The sequence below is a fragment of the Hyaena hyaena genome, unplaced genomic scaffold (genome assembly GCF_003009895.1).
Source record: "Hyaena hyaena isolate Hyena2069 unplaced genomic scaffold, ASM300989v1 scaffold_10, whole genome shotgun sequence".
In the NCBI taxonomy this organism is placed as follows: Eukaryota; Metazoa; Chordata; class Mammalia; order Carnivora; family Hyaenidae; genus Hyaena; species Hyaena hyaena.
The window spans coordinates 4,340,916-4,362,419 of NW_024080642.1; the positions used below are offsets into that span (position 1 = coordinate 4,340,916).

General features: G+C 41.9%; 1 protein-coding gene and 1 pseudogene across 1 annotated transcript in view; one reads left to right on the forward strand and one right to left on the reverse strand.

The window, feature by feature from the left end:
• The window catches only part of NUFIP2 (nuclear FMR1 interacting protein 2), a 29,213-nt gene extending 15,940 nt beyond the window's left edge, over window positions 1–13,273 (reverse strand). The window contains exons 1-2 of the mRNA XM_039254002.1: window positions 12,887–13,273; window positions 5,600–7,324 (exon numbers count right to left, since the gene is read on the reverse strand). Coding sequence (XP_039109933.1) covers window positions 5,600–7,324; window positions 12,887–13,181 — 2,020 coding nt within the window. The 5' untranslated portion in view covers window positions 13,182–13,273. The remainder of the gene's footprint in view (window positions 1–5,599; window positions 7,325–12,886) is intronic.
• Window positions 13,274–19,095: 5,822 nt separating this feature from the next.
• On the forward strand, window positions 19,096–20,153 carry LOC120246476 (annotated as a pseudogene).
• The last annotated feature ends 1,351 nt before the right edge of the window (window positions 20,154–21,504 follow it).

A 21,504-nucleotide genomic window follows, 5' to 3' on the forward strand; every position in this document is an offset into this window, starting at 1 on the left:
AAGTAAATTCATTATTATTGCACTCATAAATAAAGCAGACTAAATGATTCAAATCAAGCATCATATATGGATGCTAAAATGGCAAGTCATTGGGGGAAAAAAGGATCTCTCAACAATATTAAATTACTTGTTACAAACATTCCTATATGTCCCATATTAGAGAGAGGGCGAAAAAAGGATCTTTCCCCAATCTAGGAAATTCAACTAGGGCTGAAACCAAAGTCAAATCTGCAGGCAACTGTTAGTAAGATTGTAAGACAGCTGTGATGCCATAAGCAATCATGGAGCAATAACAATAAAATGCAGTAAAGGAGAAAATATTTCTTCAGCATTGTGTTAAAAGGAGAAAATTTAAAATTCAGATTGTATGAACAAAAGTCTGAACTGTATACATAATCCCTCTCTCCCTTTTATGGATTAACCATAACTTGTCTCCCATCTAATCACACCCTGTAGATATAAGAAATATTTATCAGTTCCTTCATTCATAAACCTAAAAACCTTTTTTAAAAGTATATGTTTACTTTCAGATAAATAATACATTCACATACGACTGCAAATACAAAAGGGAAAACCTTTTATTTCTCTGCCTGAACTATTCCAAGAAGAGTTCATCAGAAAAATGGCTTCCAATCTACCCAATAAATTAGTGCCACATTAACCTAGCAGAAAGCAGATCTGTAAGTCAACTAAGTACTTAATACTAATTTTTTTTTTTAAAGTTTACTTATTTACTTTGAAGAGAGTGAATGAGCAGGGGAAGGGCAGAGAGAGACCAAATCCCAAGTAGGCTCTGTGCCATCAGTGAGGACTCCTATGCAGGGCTCAAACCCATGAACCATGATGAGATCATGACCTGAGCTGAGATCAAGTCGGATACTGAACCGACTGAGCCACCCAGGCGCCCCTCAACTCAATTTTTAAAACACTGGAGTACAATCTGATACAATGAAAACAAAGACTGATATACTTATTTTTATAAAATTAGGAAACCCAGGCTTAAAAATGACAATTGAGGGGCGCCTGGGTGGCCAACTTTGGCTGAGGTCATGATCTCATGGTTCATGGGTTGGAGCCCTGCATCGGGCTCTGTGCTGACAGCTCAAAGCCTGGAGCCTGCTTCAGATCCTGTATCTCCCTCTCTCTCTGACCCTTCCCTGCTCACACTGTCTCTCTCAAAAATAAATAAAACATTTTAAAAAATGACAACTGAATTTTTCAGGTACACTGAAACTGGAAATAGCAGTGTTAAAATCCCGGTCTTCTGTCAATTTCAGTAATTCCATCTCACCAGCTGAAGACTTTGATATTCAGTGCCCACCCTCTGTTGCCTCCAGACTGATCTGATGATCTGGCAGCAACTTACCTTCCTCACCACTTCCAAAGTGGATCCCTTCCAATATTTATTGGGGTTCTCCAACTTATCTATTCTTTACCTTCCTTTTCTTTGCATTTCCGTAAGTCGAAATGTTTCCCCGTCCATTAAAACCCGGTTTAAATGATGGTGTGTCCCTGAAAATATACCCTGCCTGCACCTACTCTTGCCACCTTTACTCCATTAGTAATTCTCCATCCTTTGAAAGCTCCTACTTATTTACAGCTATGACACTTAAAATCTTACCTTATAAACTTGTGTATTGTTTTCTCCTCTACTTGATTAAGCTCTTCAAAGAAAAAGACTCACCCCATCAGTCTTCCTTAACTAAGCAAAGTACTTTGCCTATGATAAGTACATCATAAGGGAAAGGAAAACACACACACAATTACTGCACAACTACGCAAGATAAAAGAAAAAAAAGGATTAAGCTGAGGAAAGCTCTCTAGACTTAGGAGTTCCCAATCCTAGAGGGCAATTAGAACCACTTAAGAGAGTTAAAACACATTTTTATTCCAGGGTGTGGCCAAACTCGTGAATCAAATCATTTATGCCAATAACCTACAGAAGTAACAGAGAAACAAATTTTTAAAGCTTCATGCAGTAGCTTAGTGTTCCCTCAGGGATATAACTTAAGATAACTTTCATGTTGACTCATTCAACTATCAATTATATCTTATTGTATTAATCTCCCTTGCATCTCTACATGCTGGATAAAATTTACCTCTCAAATAACCATTTTTTAAAAAAGTTTATTTATTTTAAGAGAAAGAAAGCAAGCACGAGTAGGGGAGGGGCAGAGAGAGGGAGAGAGAAAGAATCCCAACCAGGCTCTGCACTAACAGAGCAGAGCCCAATACAGGGCTCGAACTCAGGAAAAGCGAGATCACAACCTGAGCCAAAACGAAGAGTCAGACACTTAACCGACTGAGCCACCCAGATGACCCTCAAATTATTTTTTAAGGAATGTTCCAGAATAGCAAGATGTTAACACCCCCCCCCCCCACCTATAGCATGCTTTCTGAATGCTTGATAACCTGCAGTGCAGTATTAGTTAGGCATGATAAATCAACTCAGTTTAAATGGACACTTTGACCAAATACACAACTCACGTCAACCTACCTTATTTCAACAGACTTGGCTTCAAATGACTTTTTCAAATCAATTGACTTCAAATGACTATTTCAAAATCAAAGATCAACCTCAGAAAGTTAAGGTATAGTGTTAGAAGCCTTTGACAGCAAATGCTTTAAAGGAGCCAACGGTTTTATGTCCTGGTTATGTACATTAAAAGCCATCACTCTAACATAACTAAAGTGTGAACTAGCAAAATGTTAGGATACTGGAATTTGTTTTTGAAACTCCTACCAAAAAAAGTGTGAAGGTAGATAGGTGAAACAAGAATGACAACGCTACTTAAATGTTCAGGCTGAATGAGGAGTACCCTGGAGTTCATTACAGGTTCCACTTTATAGTATAAATTTTTTATAATCAATTTAAAATTCAGAGTATAAATCTTTTCATAATCAATTTAAAAAGGTGCCACTTTAAAGTTTGCCTCTTGGGGCGCCTGGGTGGCTTAGTCGGTTAAGCGTCCGACTTTCGCTTAGGTCATGATCTCGCGGTTCGCGGGTTTGAGCCCCGCGTCAGGCTCTGTGCTGACTGCCAGCTCAGAGCCTGGAGCCTGTTTCAGTCTGTCACTCCCTCTCTCTCTGACCCTCCCCTTCTCACGCTGTCTCTCTCTCTCTCTCCTAGAAATAAATAAAACATTAAAAATAAATAAATAAATAAATAAAGTTTGCCTCTCAAGTGCCACCGGAGATCAAAAGAAAATAGGCCCTACGTCTCACAGTAACTATTAATACTGCTATGGAATGGTACACTATTCCCGCAGGTAATACAAAGACTAACCCTCTTGTTTCTTAAAACTTTACACCATAATCTATGTCAAAAGGGATTCTCATCAATCCCCTTTTTATGCCCCATTGTCTCTTTTTTTTCAAAACGTCAATTATACTGAACAGATTTTTAAAAAGTCTGCAGTACTTCTAAGGCTGCAAATAATGTTTAATCTAAAAACTGCATCATTCCTACAGAAGTGACACCAAGCACTCTCTTACCTACTATTTCCAAATAAAGTTGTTGAAGGACTTGAGGTATGCGGAGAACTTCCATTTCTAAGCCTAACTTTAACCAAGAGATTACTTTGAACATTTAAAGAAAAGACTAAAGGACCAAGAAAATACAGGTAGCCCTTTTAAAGGATATTCGAATAAACCCAACTGATTATTACCTCCTTTAGAGTTTAAGACAACTTAAAAATAATAAGCCATCCTTCACTTATGAAAAAGATCTTCAGATCTTCAAAAGGTTGTGATTCAAAACAGATTCAAAGAAAAAAATCAGTGACCTCATGAACCCATCCACATTTGGCAGGAATTCAAAGAAACCGCAACTTTGGGACCTAACTGAACTGAACATTATTTGTTGGGGTGGGGGTGGGGGGACGGGCAATCAGTGCCAACTTAATCTCAATAAACAAATATAAAACTCAAATTGATGCACTCAACTAAAGCAAGTTATTTCAGTAATGCCAGCAAAACTAAATGTAATTGTATCCATGGAGGGGCATTTAGCTTATGTAAATACCGCTAATTTCACATCTAGTCTGCCCATCTATAGGGAAAATGCATACAGAATACCTAGAAATAAATAGAAATTAGTTTCTCACTTAAAAAGGCCCACAATTCTCCATACTAAGAATCTATATAAAACCACCAGCCAACTTAAGGGAACCTGTCCCAGACTTTTTCACATGTTGCGGAAGAACATAACCAGGTATCTTCTCAGGTTCACACAATGACCACCAGTACAACGTAACACAGGTAAGGATTTCCCAAGTAATGGTCTCTGGAGGGCAGTCGGCACAGAAAATAACACCAAAACCACCAACTCCCCCAGCAGGATTTAACTTATCATTAACCACAAGTCAAGAAACTAAGCAATTAATTGTTTTGCCTTAACTTTCCTAAAAACATCCATTTCCTGGTCAGTTCAATTACTAACAGCAGTGCTGGAGGAAAAAGCGAGGACAGGTAATTTCATCTGCCAGGATTTTTGCTCCTAAACTGCCATAAGGCAATACTACTACTTACTCCTTTTTAAAGGAAAAAAATAGAAGTACATCTGTTCACTTTACTAAATGTCTTCCACTTTGCAGATAAGCAAAGGTATGCAGAGGAGGTAATTTGCTTAAAAGTCACATAAATAGCTTTGTTACTCATTTCTTCCAGAGAAAATATGGGAATTACCTCATCCCCACTAACTGATATGTTGCCCCTTCCCTACAGTTCCAAGTCACTGCCTAAATGAGCCACTGTTCAAAATGGGAATGTGCAGCATGTATTAGGTATGTCTGCATGCAGGGGGTATAGACTTCTATTCAGGGAAGAGGGAGAGATGAGTGTTCTCAAAAACACTGAGGTTGTAAACATCATTCATTAAGCCTCATTATTTGCTGTAGGGATTTAAATAAGCTACACCGTACAGTAAATCTTTAAGACACAAATAAACCATATTCTAAAAACCGTTTTTGCATTGAACTTGAAAGATATAGGATTCCTTTTTTAACACAGGCTTCAGGGCTATGAAAAGTACAGCCTCCAAGAGCCTGGTTCCTACAATGCTAATTGGGCTTCCCGTTGCAGTCGTCTAAATTATTTTCTAGTTCTCATTCAGCACCCAGAAAAAAAATAGTTTGACACTTACCTTTTTGGACTCCTCCTCAAAAACCTTGCTCCTACTCATTTTACACAAATTAGAAATATCAAGCAAGCTTACTAATAAAGTACATGATATAAAAAGCAAAGCAAGAACATCTGCTCAAAGAAACGTTTTAAAAAGAACTCAAGAGAAAAATATTATGTCCTCCCTTTAGGCACCACCCATCCCTCTTCATTCTTTGAACCAGGTAGGAAGTCAACTATACTTGTATATGTGACAAGAAATCCTTTTAAGTTGAAAAAGTGAACATTGCTTCTAAATAGTACTATTTCCAAAGACCCCGAATAGTTTATCAGCTGCTATCCATGGTTATTCTTAATTTAGTTCCAAAAGTTTTTAAGAATCTCATAGTACTTTCCAAAATTTACCCTTAATACAATAGCTAATAAATATATATTAAAGTGAGCAGTAATAATCTTCATATAGGAACAAATGAGTTACCTTTAGTGTGATATACAATAGCAGCCCTCAGGTCAAAAGAACCCCAGCTATCGTTTCTTTCTAGGCCTCTCTGGTATCTCTGTTCTTTGGCGGAGCCTAACAAAGTGTTCGTAGGAGACGCCAGAGGATTTTGATTTTCTATCTCGTAGTCCTTTGAGAGAAACACTAAAGCACCTTGACTATTGGTGTCTGCTTTCTGCAGGTCACCTATATGACTGGGTTCCAAGGATAAGGCTCCACTCTCATTAGTAGTCCCAGATTTTAGAATGCTACCCAAAACTTGAGGACTAGTCCGTTTTTCCAGCTCATATGCCTTAGGAAACACAGGATGCTCAGTTCCTGAGGGAATTATTTCAGCACCCTGTGAAACCAAAGTGGCAGGATATTCCCCTTGAAATGTCACCTCCATCACTTTATGATCTGATGACTTCCCAATAACAGTCTCAGGGCCAGCACTGGGCTCATTTATAAATGATAAACCCCACTGATTCTGGAAGATATCCCCCAGGTTTTGCTGATCTGTCTGAGAGGGTAGATCCACTTGTGCTGTGCTCAACAGCACAGTTTGCATATTTGAAGGATAGATGAAAAGGCTAGATTTAATTTGTTCAACAGCTGCTGAAGTCAGACTCATGTCCTGGAGAACTGAATCAGTCCCAGAAGAGATGGGTGTTAGAGTATTAGCAGCAGTAGTTAACAGTGGCTGACCCCCTGGAGAATACACACTTGCATCAGTCCCTGCTAAAACAGGCCCATTAGAAAAGCTGGCCGAAGTAACAGATTTCAGCGCTGACATAGGGACCTGGGATAACCGACTTGAAGACTGGGTCTGAGTCTCCCCAGCAGATGACGAAGAGGATGAAGATGAAGATGGCGACACAGAAGAGTTCTGTACAGTTTTGTTGAGGTTTTCCTTAACTTTGCTTGCATAACTTATCTTAGGAACTATTTTAGCGCTGCTATTGTCCACTGGAAAAACTGGGGGTGGTTTAAACAGGGTCCAAGAGTCCTCTTTGGAGGTAACAGCAGAAGCATGCTTTCCTTTGGGCCGGTCATCAAACTTTTTGCCGCTCACACCAGGTTTGATATCAGAGCTTTTCCGCAGCATGTCACCCACAGCAGGTTTTCCTCGATTTGTTCCTCCAGGCCCAGTTTCATACTTCCAAATGGGCTTCGAACTATCTACTCGGTTTCCCTTTTGTTCACTGTAGTCAGGCTTGAAAGTTTCAAGTCCCTGTTTTAAGGTTGGGACACTGGTCTCTTGTTGCATTATTTTGTCCTGCACTAAATTAAGGTTTTCACATCCCTTGGCACTATTGCGCCTAGCTTTCCTTTTTTTTGGAGTGGTATATCCGCTCTCAGATCCACTACCATCATTATCTGCTCCTTTGCCCATATAACCATTAGTAATATAGCCAGAATTATTTGTTACAACACCATTTGGAATTGCTACAGTATCGGTCTTCTCTGCAGACTGGTTCTCTCCAGATTTATTTTCATAAGACTTCCCATTCTTTTTGTCCATACTGTTCTTCTGAATGAAATTCCTGGTTTTAATTCCTGTTTTCCCAAAGGTGCTGGCCTTTACAGTCTGCTTCAGATTAGTGTCTACAATTTGTTGGTTGCCATTGAGGACCCTGGAAATAGGGTTGGTAGCTTCATCAGAACCCAGGCTCTTTAAAGATATTTCTCTTTCTCCAGCATTACCATTTAGTTCACCATAGCCTAGAGAGGGGGGAAAAAAGGTTCTGTTTTAAAATTACAAAATATAAATTACAGTACCACCTGACATTTAAAGACTATTTACTATGTGCTAGACACTATGCCATAAGCATTAACTTTACTATCTCTATTATTTCACAACTAAGAGAACACTTGTCAGCCCCATATTACAGATTAGAAGTCTGCCAAGCAAGAGACTGAATGAACCAGCTGGGATGCAAACCAACGTCTGAGGTCAGAAAGAACAAGACCTCTTAAGCAGTATGCCGTAGTATCTCTCATCTAACAGAATCAACTTTCCTACTGTTCTCACAAGGCTGTTATAAAATTTCCTTTACAATTAACAGCAGAGCTACCCTTTGGGCAAAAATCAAGTTATACTGATACAGTAACTGTATGTACTTCAGGGAAATTAAAGAATCCCTTTCTATGAAACCACAAATGGCTGCTGGTCACCACAAACAGTTAATACTGCATTCTGTTGAACAAAAATCTAACACTTATGAACTTTAATTAACTTGCCTAAGTCAGATAACTGGAAATGTGAACACCAGTCGGCCTGGAACACGGTTTTCTATCACTAAGTAATACTTCCAACACAAGTGATGTGGGTAATAATTACTAACAAAACTACAAGAAAAGGTATCTTATTTATTTATTTATTTATTTTTTTTAAATGTTTTATTTATTTCTAGGAGAGAGAGAGAGAGACAGCGTGAGCAGGGGAGGGTCAGAGAGAGAGGGAGTCACAGACTGAAACAGGCTCCAGGCTCTGAGCTGGCAGTCAGCACAGAGCCCGACGCGGGGCTCGAACCCACGAACCGCGAGATCATGACCCGAGCAAAAGTCAGACGCTTAACCAACTACGCCACCCGGGCGCCCCGAAAAGGTATCTAATTTAAAAACGGTTAACAGTGTTCAAGCTTAACTTAAGACCTTCAACTGCCATAAACAGTTTATCACTCTATATTATTCAATTGGTAACAACCATTCTCATTTCCCTAACAGCAAAAGAGATTATTAGTTATCTACCTTTTCATGAAATGTTCCCAAAAGCATTTTGAGGTCATTAGAAGCAGATAAATAGAAGGCGACACACACATTCATTTAAGGCGGCTTTCAGAAAGGTGTCCAATAATACCAAGTAATTTGCATTCACTTTCATTCATTCTTGTGGGCCTTTAGCCTATGAAGGCTAAAAGGCATGTGAGCTTGTATATTCTTGTTTCGAAATTTTGTTTTAATTCCCAATATGGTACAGATAGAACTCATAAAGGCTCTTTGTGCATTTTAAAAGCCTGAGAGATCTACGGGCACCTGGGTGGCTCAGTTGGTTTAGTGTCTGACTCTTGGTTTCAGCTCAGGTCATTATCTCACGATTTGTGAGTTGAAGCCCCAAGCTGGGATCTGCACCGACAGCGCTGAGCCTACACTGCTGATCCTACTTGGAATTCTCTCTTCCTCTCTCTGTTCCTCCCCCACTCATGCTTGCTCCCATGCGCACTCTTTCTCTCACTCTCAAAATAAATAAACTTACATTTAAAAAAGGGGGGGGAAGCATAAGGAATCTAAGATTTTTTTTAAGTTTCAGAATCACTGCTTTAACAGAATGTGATATGGAACAGGACATAATCTGGGAAGATTCACAACAAGATTTACTATAATTTTAAGGCACTCATTTTGTATCAAAGAAAGGACACTAAAAATGAAAAAATAAAGGCATTTTCTTCTACTGTATTAACTTTCAGAAAACAATTTAGGAAAATATACTTAAGGCATAATCATTCCTAAGTCTGAACCATAAAAAACCTGGACCATAAAATAATTTTGTTTCAAAATTTTTTTTAGAGAAGAGAGAGCCCGCTCAAGAGAGCAAGCAATCACATGGTGGAGAGGGGCAGGGGAAAGAGACCATCTTAAGCAGGCTCCTCCACCCAGTGTGGAGCCCCATGTGGGGCTTGATCCCACAACTCCTGAGATCAGGACCTGAGCTGAAATCGAGTCGGACACTCAACTGACTGAGTCACCCAGGCGCCCCTCCCCCCTCACAAAATATTTTTAAAGCTTATTTAGTTGGAGAGCGAGCGCGAGAGAGCAAAAGCGTGCACATGGCAGGGTTTGGGCAGACAGAGAATCCCAAGCAGGCTCCACACTATGTGGAGCCCCTGAGGCAGGTCTCAAACTCAGGAACCACCGAGATGATAATCTGAGCTGAAGTCAGACACTCCACCAACAGAGCCACCCAGGCGCCTCCCTACAAAATATATTTTGTTGAAGTTCTTAACTTCTGTAGAATTCTAATTTTATTTTATTTGGCTGCTGAAAGAGCTTTGATAGCCAATCAGGTCAAACTTTTAGTGGAAAAATTCTAACTATGAAACTACTGAAGAAAGAAACTACTAAAGAAGAAATCTCTGCTTCAGTAGGATGTTTTCTGAAAGACTCTTTTTTCTTTAGACAAGCAGCAAGTTCCTAAACGGGCTCTCAACATTAACATATACAAGTTTACCTGCATACAACTCTAGACCAAAAAGAAAACATATCATTTAACATGCTAACAGGCTAAACAAAGTTTTGTACTCTTGAGCCCACTAGTCAGAACTTTCTCAAAGGTAAGCGAACAGTCTTAAACACAAAAAAATTCAATGTCCAAACTAACTTGGACCAAAGCCAAGACTTAAGTGAACCAGAATATTTTTTTCCTAAAATTACTAGTATTTAGTGGCTCCACGGTGAGAAATCACCAATTTAATAACAGTTCAAAGCCACTATACTCCCAAGTTTTAATAACAAAACAACATTTTTTTCATTCAACTACTTAAAATTTTTTCCATGGCAACCTTGTTGGTATGCAAAAAGTGTACCAGAGACACTTTCTTTTCAAAACTTAGGTATTTAAGAAAAATGCAAACACCACAGAAATTACTGAGAAATCAAATGGCTCTTTGCACTTTTACTATTTAGGTTTGCCATGCTAAAGCATCTAACACAACTTCAAATGGACTATGCAAAACTTGAGCCCTGATAAACCTAGCTTTTGGATTAGAAACGGAAATTACCGAACACATTTGGCCCTCTCTTGCGCCCTCTTCTGGATAAAGAAAACAGGTTCCTCTTTATAGGTTTGTAGGTAATGGGTCATAAAAGCCCACTTCAACATAACAACAGATACATTTCAAAAATCCTCCTACGTTTTCTTAGTAAATCAGCATCATCTATGTTGAAGCAACAGTACTGTGACCAGGCCACACATAAAAAACTGTTCATCCCAAATTGTTTACATTCTCTCAAAATGGCTAAGCCCAGTGTCACCTCTTTATTCTCTTCCAGGATAAGACCTACTGATTTGAAGGACGCCACCTTGAACGGTTCAAGGACTGCTTCTGTACGTAAAGACGACTCCTGGCAAACAAAATAAAAATTTCCAATCTGAACAGTAATACTGTTTTATATTCCAAGTAACCATAACAAAGTAAGATTTTCTGGTCTCTAAGTTGAAAAAAGACCTAGGGATAAAAGATTTCGTGTTGTACACTTTCGAATAGTTTTTTAAACTGTTCCAAATCCGCTAAAATTAAATACCCAATATATTTACACGTTCACTGCCACTGTACACCACACCATCAGTCCCTACCGGCCCCCCCAAAAGTGGAAAATCTGACATTCCAATTTCAGTCTTTAAGTTAAAGCAATTTTCCTTCAGCTCTCAGTCACTGTATTAAATTCGATATGCTGGGTTTAACATCCATTTTCTTACCATTCCCTTCATTTCTCTTCAATTTATAAAGAACCTTCAATTTGTTAAAAAAAAAAAATCTGCCTGGTTACAAACTTTTAAGTTCATTTCTTCTCAGATGTTTCTCAAAATGACTTTCACCCTCCATTTCACGTTTGTGAAAACCGAGCATTTAGGGTTCGGTGTCGGTGCAAAAATAGGAAAACACCTTTCCTCTTAACATGGAAAAAGGCCTCGTCCGAGGCAAGATGGTAGTGAACCAACCTCATGGATGAGCCACCGCGGTTCTTCCTTAAGGACGAGAAATAGGGGTCAAAAAAACTCGCCCTCTCCCCGCATCCCCTCATTTTCCTAATCGCTCTCCTAGAAATCACCATTCAGGCCCAGAGGGTAGATGCTGGGGGGCTGGAGGGGGGCAGAACGAGCTTTTTTTCTTCGTAAAAACGAGCTGCTAGAAGGAAAGGGCCCGAGTGAAAGCCTGAGAGGCGGAGTCGTGAGCGAACCTGGCAGGAGACGAGGTTCCTGTGGCAGAGAAACTCGTGACCGGGGAGCCTGGTTCCCGCTGGGTACCCCACCCGGCCCTCAGGCACCGCCTCTACCCAAAATGTATCCCCCCCGTCCCCAACCCGGGCCCTCCTGCCCCACGGAGCGCCGCGGCCACCGCCCGCGGCCTCCTCCTCCCGCGGATCCACTTCGAGGCCGGCTCCCCGCCCGGACCGCCCGCGCCGCCCGCCGCACCGGGAGCGGGAAACGCGGCCGCCGGAGCGCGGGACCCGGTGCAAGCCGCTCCCCTCGTGGCGCTTCCCTCCCCCACCCCAACCGCCCCCGCCCCTCACCCCAGGGACCCGCCCGGGGCCGCGCGGCCGCCACCGGGTTACACAACCCGGCCGGCGACGGGGGGAGGGGCGGCCGCGGGCCGGGGGGCGACTGCGCCCCCGCAGTGCGGGGGTGGGGGGGGGCAGGCGACCGCCGGCTGGGATCCCGAGCCCCCCAGGTCCGCCGCGCCGAGCGCCCCGCGACACCCTTCCCCCTCCGCTCCTCAGTGGGCCGGAGTCGGTGACAGGAATCGGCTTCCAACATGGCGGACAGGAAGCGGCCCCGCGAGGAGGAGAGAACATTCCAGCCGCGCCGGCTCAGGGGGGAGCGGGCCCGGGGCGCCGGCCTCGGGACGAGCCGGGAGGGCGGACTGCGGGGTCCGGTGCCCAAAAGGGGCGTCTAGAGGTGGAAATGACCCGAGAGACGGGGGGTCCCGGCCACCCCCCCAGACGGGGAACCCCAAGGCCACAGGTGGGCTTGGGGTGGCGGGTGAGGGAGGACACTTCCTCAACTCTGCCCACCTACCCTCGCCTCGCCGCCTGCAAAAGGGTCTCGCGACACCATCCGAGTCGGGAGTAGCTAGGCCTTCCTGAGAAACACCCCGAAGGCCTTTTTTTAGGGGGGGGGGAAGCTATGTTCACCCCAACTCAGGGCCACCACGTTTAGGTTCCTCCAGGGCCTCACGAAGGTAAACGGGAAGGGGATAATGAAGCCAGACTTCCAAGGCCGACCCTCCGGGTCTCCCTCCGGCCCGGGCGGGGGCCGGGAAGGTCACACCGGCCTGGTTGGGCCTCTCCCATGCTGAGGGGAAGGAGAGGGCGCTGCACAGCCCGCGGCCCACCCCGGCCTTGGGAGAATGGAAGGGGGCTTCCCCAGACCCGCAGGGCGCGCACACACACAAACACACACACACGCACTCGGACCGCGTCCGCGCTTTCCAGATCCAGCCCCACCCCCATCTCCCCTACCCCCCACCTCCATTCCCCTTCCCCCACTCGTCCTCCCTCCCAGACCTGTTTTCTTCTTCGGCGTTTCCTGGTGCTGCTGGAGGGCGTGTTTCTGCTCATGTTTCAGCGCCTTAGGCTGGGCCTTGGGGCTGCCCTCGGCTCCATGCTGCAGGTACTGGTGAGGCTGCTGGTGATGGTGGTGGTGATGGTGGTTGTGGCTGTGGTTATAGAAATAATAATGGTGGTGGTGGTGCGGCAGCTGCTGCTGCTGCTGCTGCTGCTGCTGCTGCTGGGGGTGATGGTGCGGATGGTGGTGGCTGTGATGGTGCTGAGGCTGTGGCTGGCCGGGCTTCTCCTCCATTGAAAGCGGCTGGGACTCCCTGGCTGAGGCTGCGGGCTGCTGCACCGTCAGGATCTGAGACTGCTTCTCAGGGCACACTCAGTATATCTGAGCGCGTCTGGCCAGCGCACTGGTTAACCGAGCGATTCCGCGAGATTGGCAGCGACGCTCCAGCAATCAGGGGCCGCGCTGCGCCGCAGGCCCCGCCCCTAGCCCAAATCCTCTTTCCTTCCCCTTGGCCGCTGCCTCCCGGCCAACGCCACTTACCCTGTGCAACCTCACAGGGCCGGGCTTTCAACGTCAGCACTATGGCTCTCGCTTCGGTCGCTTTCTCTCCTTCACCGCGCAGTCTGCGAACAGCACTTTCTACACTCCTCGCCCGCAAGCAAACTTACGTCGAGTGTAGCAGATTCCACTGGCGAGTCCACTGGCTCTGGGAGTCCTCTGTTGGTTCTGCACCTCCTAGAATCTGTTGGCCTTTTTTTTTTTTTTTTACCCTTTTCCGGGTAACCAGAGGGGAAGCTCAGTTCCCTTAACCCCGAGACCACTACAGGGGCAATACAAAAAGAGGAAATAAATACATTTTTTAAAAAATAGAATACAAGAGCTTCACAATTCCGTAGATTATTTTGTATTCTGGATTCATTTTGCTTTGTATTCATATGCTAATCTCTTCCTTTCCACGAAGGGATTATAGGGTTCCACAATGGGGTATCTGTGTAATTTTCTAAAAGGGCACAAAGGGTTTAAATCATTGTTTCTTTGTAGTTGGAGGCAAGGGAGAGCGGGAGGAATGAAAATCTAAAATCTACAGTGAAGTAGTTTTGTTGTTTTTAACTCTATAGGTGAGGTCAACTGTAGAACCAAGATAAGTTTTAGAATATGTAGTTTCAAGAGGGAAAGACAGGGGAAAGGGCACTTTGAAAGTTACTAAGTTAAGAAAACTTGCACTTATGGAAAATATTGGCATAAAAAAAATACTCTGGCTTTGGGGATGTGGATTTAATTTATCCTGCATTATCACATCACAGCCTGATTTTTAAAAAGCAAATGTGAGTCTGGAACATTGTCACAGTGATTACTCAGAAAGGAAGACAAAGGTTTTGTCGGGGAGGGGCACACGGGTACCCCAAGTAATATTTTATTTGTTGACCTGGATGGTGATGATACATATATTTGCTTTATAATTATTTCTTAAAGTGAACATGTGTATACGTATAATACACGATTCTCAGGGTATGTTCTTTGACAGAATTTTTTAAATTTAGCATAAAATGTATATCACTTACACTGATACTTTTTAAGTTCAGTGACAATAGGTATATTCACATTGTGGTGCCACCGTCACCACGGTCTGTCACCAGAACTTTTCCAACATCCCAAACTGAAACTCTGCACCCATTAAACAAATCTCCCTTCTCCTCTCCCCCACCCCCTTTTAACCAATATTTTATTTTCTATGTCTGTGATACCTCACACAGGTGGAACCATACAATATTTATCCTCTTGTGTCTGGCTTATTTCAGTTAACATGTCTTTTGAGGTTCACCCCTGATGTGATATGAATCAAATTTTCCTTCCTTTTTAATGCTGAATGATACCCCATTGTATGTATGTGCCACATTTTGTTTATCCATTCATTTGGCAATGGATAGTTTCCTCCATATATTGTTTACAGTTTAAATGTAATTTTTTTTTTAATGTTTTATTTATTTCTAGGAGAGAGAGAGAGAGAGAGAGACAGCGTGAGCAGGGGAGGGTCAGAGAGAGAGGGAGTCACAGACTGAAACAGGCTCCAGGCTCTGAGCTGGCAGTCAGCACAGAGCCCGACGCGGGGCTCGAACCCACGAACCGCGAGATCATGACCTAAGCGAAAGTCGGACGCTTAACCGACTAAGCCACCCAGGCGCCCCTATTGTTTACAGTTTAAAAATGTGGCCTGAGGGGCACCTGGCTGGCTTAGTCAGTGGAGCATGCAACTCTTGATCTTGATGTTGTGAGTTCGAACCCCATGTTGGGTGTGGAAATTACTTAAAATATATAAATAATGGGGCACCTGGGTGGCCCAGATGGCTAAGCATCTGACTTGGGCTTAGGTCCTGGACTCACAACTGAGCTCAACAGCACTGAGTCGGGCTCTGTGCTAACAGCCTGGAGCCTGCTTTGGATTCTGTGTCTCCATCTCTCTCTGCCTCTCCACCCTTCGTGCTCTGCCTCTCTCTTTCTCTCAAAAATAAATAAACATTAAAATATAGGTAAATAGTGACTTAATTTCCCATAGCAGGACAGTATTAAAGGAGTAAAGAGGGGCACTTGCGTGACCCAGTCGGTTAAGTGGCCGACTTCAGCTCAGGTCTTGATTTCACATTCCTAGGTTCTAGCCCTGCACTGGGCTCTGTGCTGACAGCTCAGAGACTGGAGCCTGCTTCGGATTCTGTGTTCCCCTCTCATTGCCCCTCCCCCGCTTGCGTGTGCTCATGCGCGCTCTCTGTCTCAGAAATAAACCAAAAAAAATTTTTTTAATTAAAAAACAAAACAAAACGGGGGTGCCTGGGTGGCTCAGTCGGTTGAGCGTCCGACTTTGGCTCAGGCCATGATCTCACGGTTGGTGGGTTCGAGCCCCGCTTCAGGCTCTGTGCTGACAGCTAGCTCAGAGCCTGGAGCCTCTTTCAGATTCTTTGTCTCCCTCTTTCTCTGACCCTCCCTGCTCTCTCTCTCTCTCTCTCTCTCTCTCTGAGAAATAAATAAAAGACATTAAAAATTTTTCATAAAGGAATAGAGAAGCTTTAAAGGAAAAACTTGTACTCTGAAATTAATGAATGTCAACACAAAAAGCATAATTAAAAGGTAAAAAAAAAAAAAAAAAGCCTTTTTACAGCAGCATATGTCATTGAATCCAGACAACCATGGCCAGCTCTTGACTTGTTCTTTACAGTGCGGATTGGCTTTGCCTTGCTAAATTTTGAAGAAACACCCCTTTGGGGTGTGGTGGGGAGTACATTTACCCAATTTTGAAACATAAAACCCCAATACTAACATCGTAACAAGTAAATCTTTGCCATTGAGTAATATTCCATCACTTTCTCATCTATTAAAGAAGAAATAAAAGTGTATACAGAAGGTAGAATTATGTTGATAGGGCTTTATATTCTTTTGCTGACCTAGATATTTAGTTGGAAGGCCAGAATTCCTGAGTTCTAACTTCTCTTTCTACATTTTCTACATCATAGTTGCAGGCAAACCAAAAGCACTTATTCTGACTTATCATACCTTAGCCTGACTTACTTTCTTCACATACAGTCGTATGAATTTTTGAAAATTAAGTCCTGCTTTCAGGTGCTTTAGTTACTATGAATGTTACCTTTGTAGCATGTAGTAGTATGAAGAAAGGCTTGTGATATAATGTAAGGAAAAATGCATAATATTAAATTCTATGTGTGCTAGCATCATAACCTTATAAAAACATTAATATTTTAAAATAAGTATGGAAGGGGCACCCAAGTGGCTCAGTCGGTTGAGCGTCTGACTTCAGCCCAGGTCATATCTCAAGGTTTGGTTCGTGAGTTCAAGCCCCACATCTGGCCCACTGCTGTCAGTGCAGAGTCTGCTTGGGATCCTCTATCCCCCTCTCTCACTGCCCCTCCCCTGCTTACACTTTCTCTCTCAAAAATAAATAAACATTAACAAAAATAAAGTATGGAAATACAACAGTAAAGTATGTACTTTCTCTTCCACCTGATCTTTCTCAAAGTTTTATGTGAAATATAGTTGAGATTTGCTATGTATTTGAAAACAATAGTGCCATAATATCAAATCTCTGTGAAAAGAGAATAATTGGGGGGGTGCCTGGATGGCTCAGTCAGTTGAGCATCTGACTCTTGATTTTGGATCAGGTCATGATCCCAGGGTGGTGGGATCAAGCCCCATGTCAGAATCTGCACGAAGCATGGAGCCTGCTTAAGATTCTCTCTTTCTCTCCCTCTACCCCTCTTCCCAGCTAACTCTCTCTCTCTCTTTAAAATAAAATTTTTAAAAAAGAATAATCAGGTATCCTTAATTCAAGCATCTTTAAAATAATGTAGCATCTACATTAAGGAAAAAAACAATAACAAAATATAACAAGTCTGGTAAAATTATGGATGCTTTTTTTTCCTTTTCTCTATTTTCCAAATGTTCTGTTATGTAGTTATTACTTTTCATAGTAACATTATTTTTATTTATTTTTTTAATGTTTATTCATTTTTGAGGGAGAGAGAGAGAGAGAGATAGGGCATGTGTGGTGGAAGGACAAAGAGAGAGGGAAAGAGAAAATCCAAAGCAAGCTCCATGCTGATGCATGGAGCCTGATGTAGGGCTCAGTCTCAGGAACTGTAATATCATGACCTAAAACAAAATCAACAGTCAGATGCTTAACTGACTGAGTCACTCGGGCGCCCCAATTAGGCACTTTTTAGGTATCAGGTATTATGCTTTTTGTTACTTGGGTGTTGTTTGCTTTGTTTTGTTTCATTTTGCTTTCTTTAAATGTTCATTTATTTATTTTGAGATAGAAAGAGAGTGAGCCAGAGGTGGGGTGGGCGTGGGGGCGGGGCAGAGACAGAAGGAGAGAGAGAGAGAATCCCAAGCCCCCATGTGGGGCTCCACGTCAGGTATGATGAGATCATGACCCGAGCCAAAATCAAGAGTTGGATGCTTAATCAAGTGAGCCACCCACGTGCCCTTCATGTGTTTTTTAAAGTTTATTTATTCATATATTTAACTAATATTTGCACCCAATGTGGGGCTCGAACTCATGATCCCCAAGATCAAAAGCCGCACGCTCCTCCGACTGAGCCAGCCAGGTGCCCCTTGTTTTGTATTTTAAATCCAATTCTCTTATTGACACAGTTTTGCATCTTGGTTAAATATATTTGCAAGCCTGTCTTTATTATCAAATGGAAATCTCTTTTTACACACCTTTAATCTTACATTTTGTGTACTATGACAACTTAAGAGATACAGAAATATTTACCTCTCTGGACCTCAGTTTTTTTCCTCTCTAAATTATGGAGAATGGGCAAAGAGGCCTCCAAATTTCTTCCCACTCTAACATGTCATGATCATATCTCTTTCTTCCCAGATTACCCCTTTATTTCATTATAATAAAACTATACAACAGCAGGAAATTTAGCTGACAAAAGTTGAGTTTTTCAATTGTAACAATTGATTATAACTTTACAGAAATTATAATCAAAAACAGTATTATGTAGTTTTATATAAATGGAAATTGGATCTCTGATGGTAGTTCCAGTTTCAAAATGAGGCAAATCACTGGTAACATCCACTGTTTTATTTCAGCAGAGAAAGAATTTTATTCATGTATATTTCCTTTAGATCTTAATATTTTTGCCTAGAGACACTAACTTCAAAAAACTTTCAAAGGAATTGAACAGAGGTATGGGCAAATTAGGTTAGTCTTTTAACAACTGGAATGTGACAACTTTTCCAGATATGAAAGTTTTTAAAAATGACATTTTGCTTTTATGAAGAGTATTATGAGAAAAGTTTGAGGGAGAAACCTAGCAGAGTGGTATAAGTTTTGTAGTCAGACAGAAATGAGATAGGATCCCTATTCTGAAACTGCTTAGATTAATGAACTTGTTTGGGCAAATTATTTAACCTCCCTAAGCCTCAGTTTTCTCAGCTGAAAAATGGAAGTAATATTAGTGTCTAACTCACAAAGTGTAGTGAGGTGTAAATAAGATAATATAAACAAAGTTGTTGAGTACAGTGTTTATAATATTAGTAAGTGATACTAAATATTAAATGTTAGTGATACTAAATTATCAAATATTCAATATATAAAGGTAAACTCTCAGATATATTTCATTAAAGAAACTGAGTTTCAGAGAAATCAATTAGCAAGTTAACCAAGAATAGAGTGTTTCCCCAACTTTTGAAATGATAGGCAAATAGCCTTTTTGGCTCTCTGAGCAGTACCATGGTGGTAGGCAAGAATAAGCACTTTAAGAAAGGCAGCAAAAAGGTTGCCAAGAAGAAAGTGGCTAATCCATTTTCTAGAAATATTGGTATGATGTGAAAGCACCAGCTGTGTTCAATATAAGAAATAAAAAACACTGGTCTTGAGAACTCAAGGAATGAAAATTGCATTCGATGGCCACAAGGGTCGAGTTTTTGAAGTAAGCCTTGCTGATCTGCAGAATGATGAAGTTGCATTTAGAAAATCCAAGCTAATTACTGAGGCTGTAATTATGGCAGAAACTGCCTAACTTCTATGGCATGGATTTTACCAGCGCCAAATATGCTCCAGAGTCAAAAAATGGCAGTTGAAGCCCAGGTTGATGTCAAGACTACTGACGGTTATTTTCTCTGTCTATTCAGTTGTTGGCTTTACTTAAAAACTCAGTTATCAGATTTGGAAGACTTCTCCCGCTAAGCACCAATAGGTTTGCCAAATCTAGAAGAAGGTGATGGAAATCATGACCCGAGAGGTGCAGACAAATGACTTGAAAGAAGCGGTTAATAAATTGATTCCAGGGGCACCTGTGTGGCTTAGTTAAGTGTCTAGCTCTTGACCTCGGCTCAGGTCATGATCTTGCAGTTGGTGAGTTTGAGCCCCACATTGGGCTCTGTGCTGACAACATGGAGCTTGCTTGGGATTCTCTCTCTCTCCCTCTCTCTCTCTGCCTCTCCCCTGCTTGTGTGGTCTGTTTCTCTCTCTCAAAATAAATAAATAAACTTCTAAAAAGTTGAAAAAATATTGATTCCAGAGATCACTGGAAAAGATGTAGAAAAGGCTTCCCAATTGTTTTCTCCACTCCATGATATGTTTGTTAGAAAAGTGAAGAAGTTGAAAACCCTAAATTTGTGCTAGGAAAACTCATGGGGCTTCATGATGAAGGTAGTAGTTCTGAAAAAGCTACTTCAGATGAGACAGATGCTGAAGTTGAATAAGCTGATAGCAATAAGCCACCAGTCCAAGAAACTGTTTAAAATTCAGACTTTTGGGTCACCTGGCTCAGTCCATAGAGCCTTTGACTCTTGATCTCAGGGTCGTGAGTTCAAGCCCCACATTGGATGTGGAGCCTACTTTTAAAAAATTGTTAAGAAAACCTAAAATTCAGACTTTTAGTGGTGACAAAAGTCTTAATATAGTAATGTTAAAAAATGGATAGGCAAATGATATCAACTAAAAAAATAGTATATTCAGTCTCAATAGCATCCTCTCTGAACAGCAGGCTCAGAGTTGGCTTTCATTTTCTTCTCTTTTGCTTTGCTATTTTCTCTAAATGTTGTACACTGAGAATTTATTCCTTTTGTAAAAAGAAGAAAGTGTCTTTTAAAAATTAATGAATTCAACATCCAACTATTCTGTAATCATTAATTCACCCAAAAAGAGCAAGAGAATTGATATGCCATTTTGGATTCCTTTTTGAGTCCCCAGTAGATGAAATGAGTTTAAGTTTGAATAAATCAATATATCTTTAGTTGTCAGTATGTATACTCAGTTTGTTGGAGTCCATAATTAGATGCATCCAGAAGTTGTATAAAAGGTCACTACCTGAAAAAAAAAAACTGGTAAGACTCTGCATAAACTGGATGAAATTAACCACTAATAGGGAATCTAGTCAGCGTGATTAAAATGTCTAAGAAGCTATGAGAAAATAAGTAGAATAGACACAAAAACTACAACATATCAATTTTACTCCCCCCTCCCCGCCCCATTCTCTTTTGGTGTTTTAAAACTAGTATTTCAGAAGTTATACGATTGGTATTGTGTTAGTTACATATTGCTGTGTAGCAATTTACCCAGAACGTAGTCGTCTTAAAACAAGTATTTATTATCTCCTCATTTCTGAAGGTCAGGAATCCAGGTGCTGCTTAGCTGGGAGCTGGCTCAAGTCTCTCATGAAATTGCTGGGAAGTTTTGCTTCCAAGCTCACTTACGTGGTTCTTGGTAGGATTCAGTTCCTTAGGATATGTTGGACTGAGGAGCTCAATTCCTCCCTGGCTGTTGACTGGAAGCCTCTCATAGGCAGTCCACAACATGGCAATTGTCTTCCTTTAGAATCAACAATAGGCGGCGCCTGGGTGGCTCCGTCAGTTAAAGTATCTGACTTCAGCTCAGGTCATGATCTCACGGTCCGGTGCGGTCCGGTCCGTGAGTTCTAGCCCCACGTTGGGCCCTGTGCTGACAGCTCAGAGCCTGGAGCCTGCTTCGGATTCTGTGTCACCTTTCTCTCAGTCCTTCCCCCACTCATGCTCTGTCTCTCTGTCTCAAAAATAAAATAAAACATTTAAAAAAATTAAAAAATAAAAAGAATCAACAATAGAACAAGAAGGA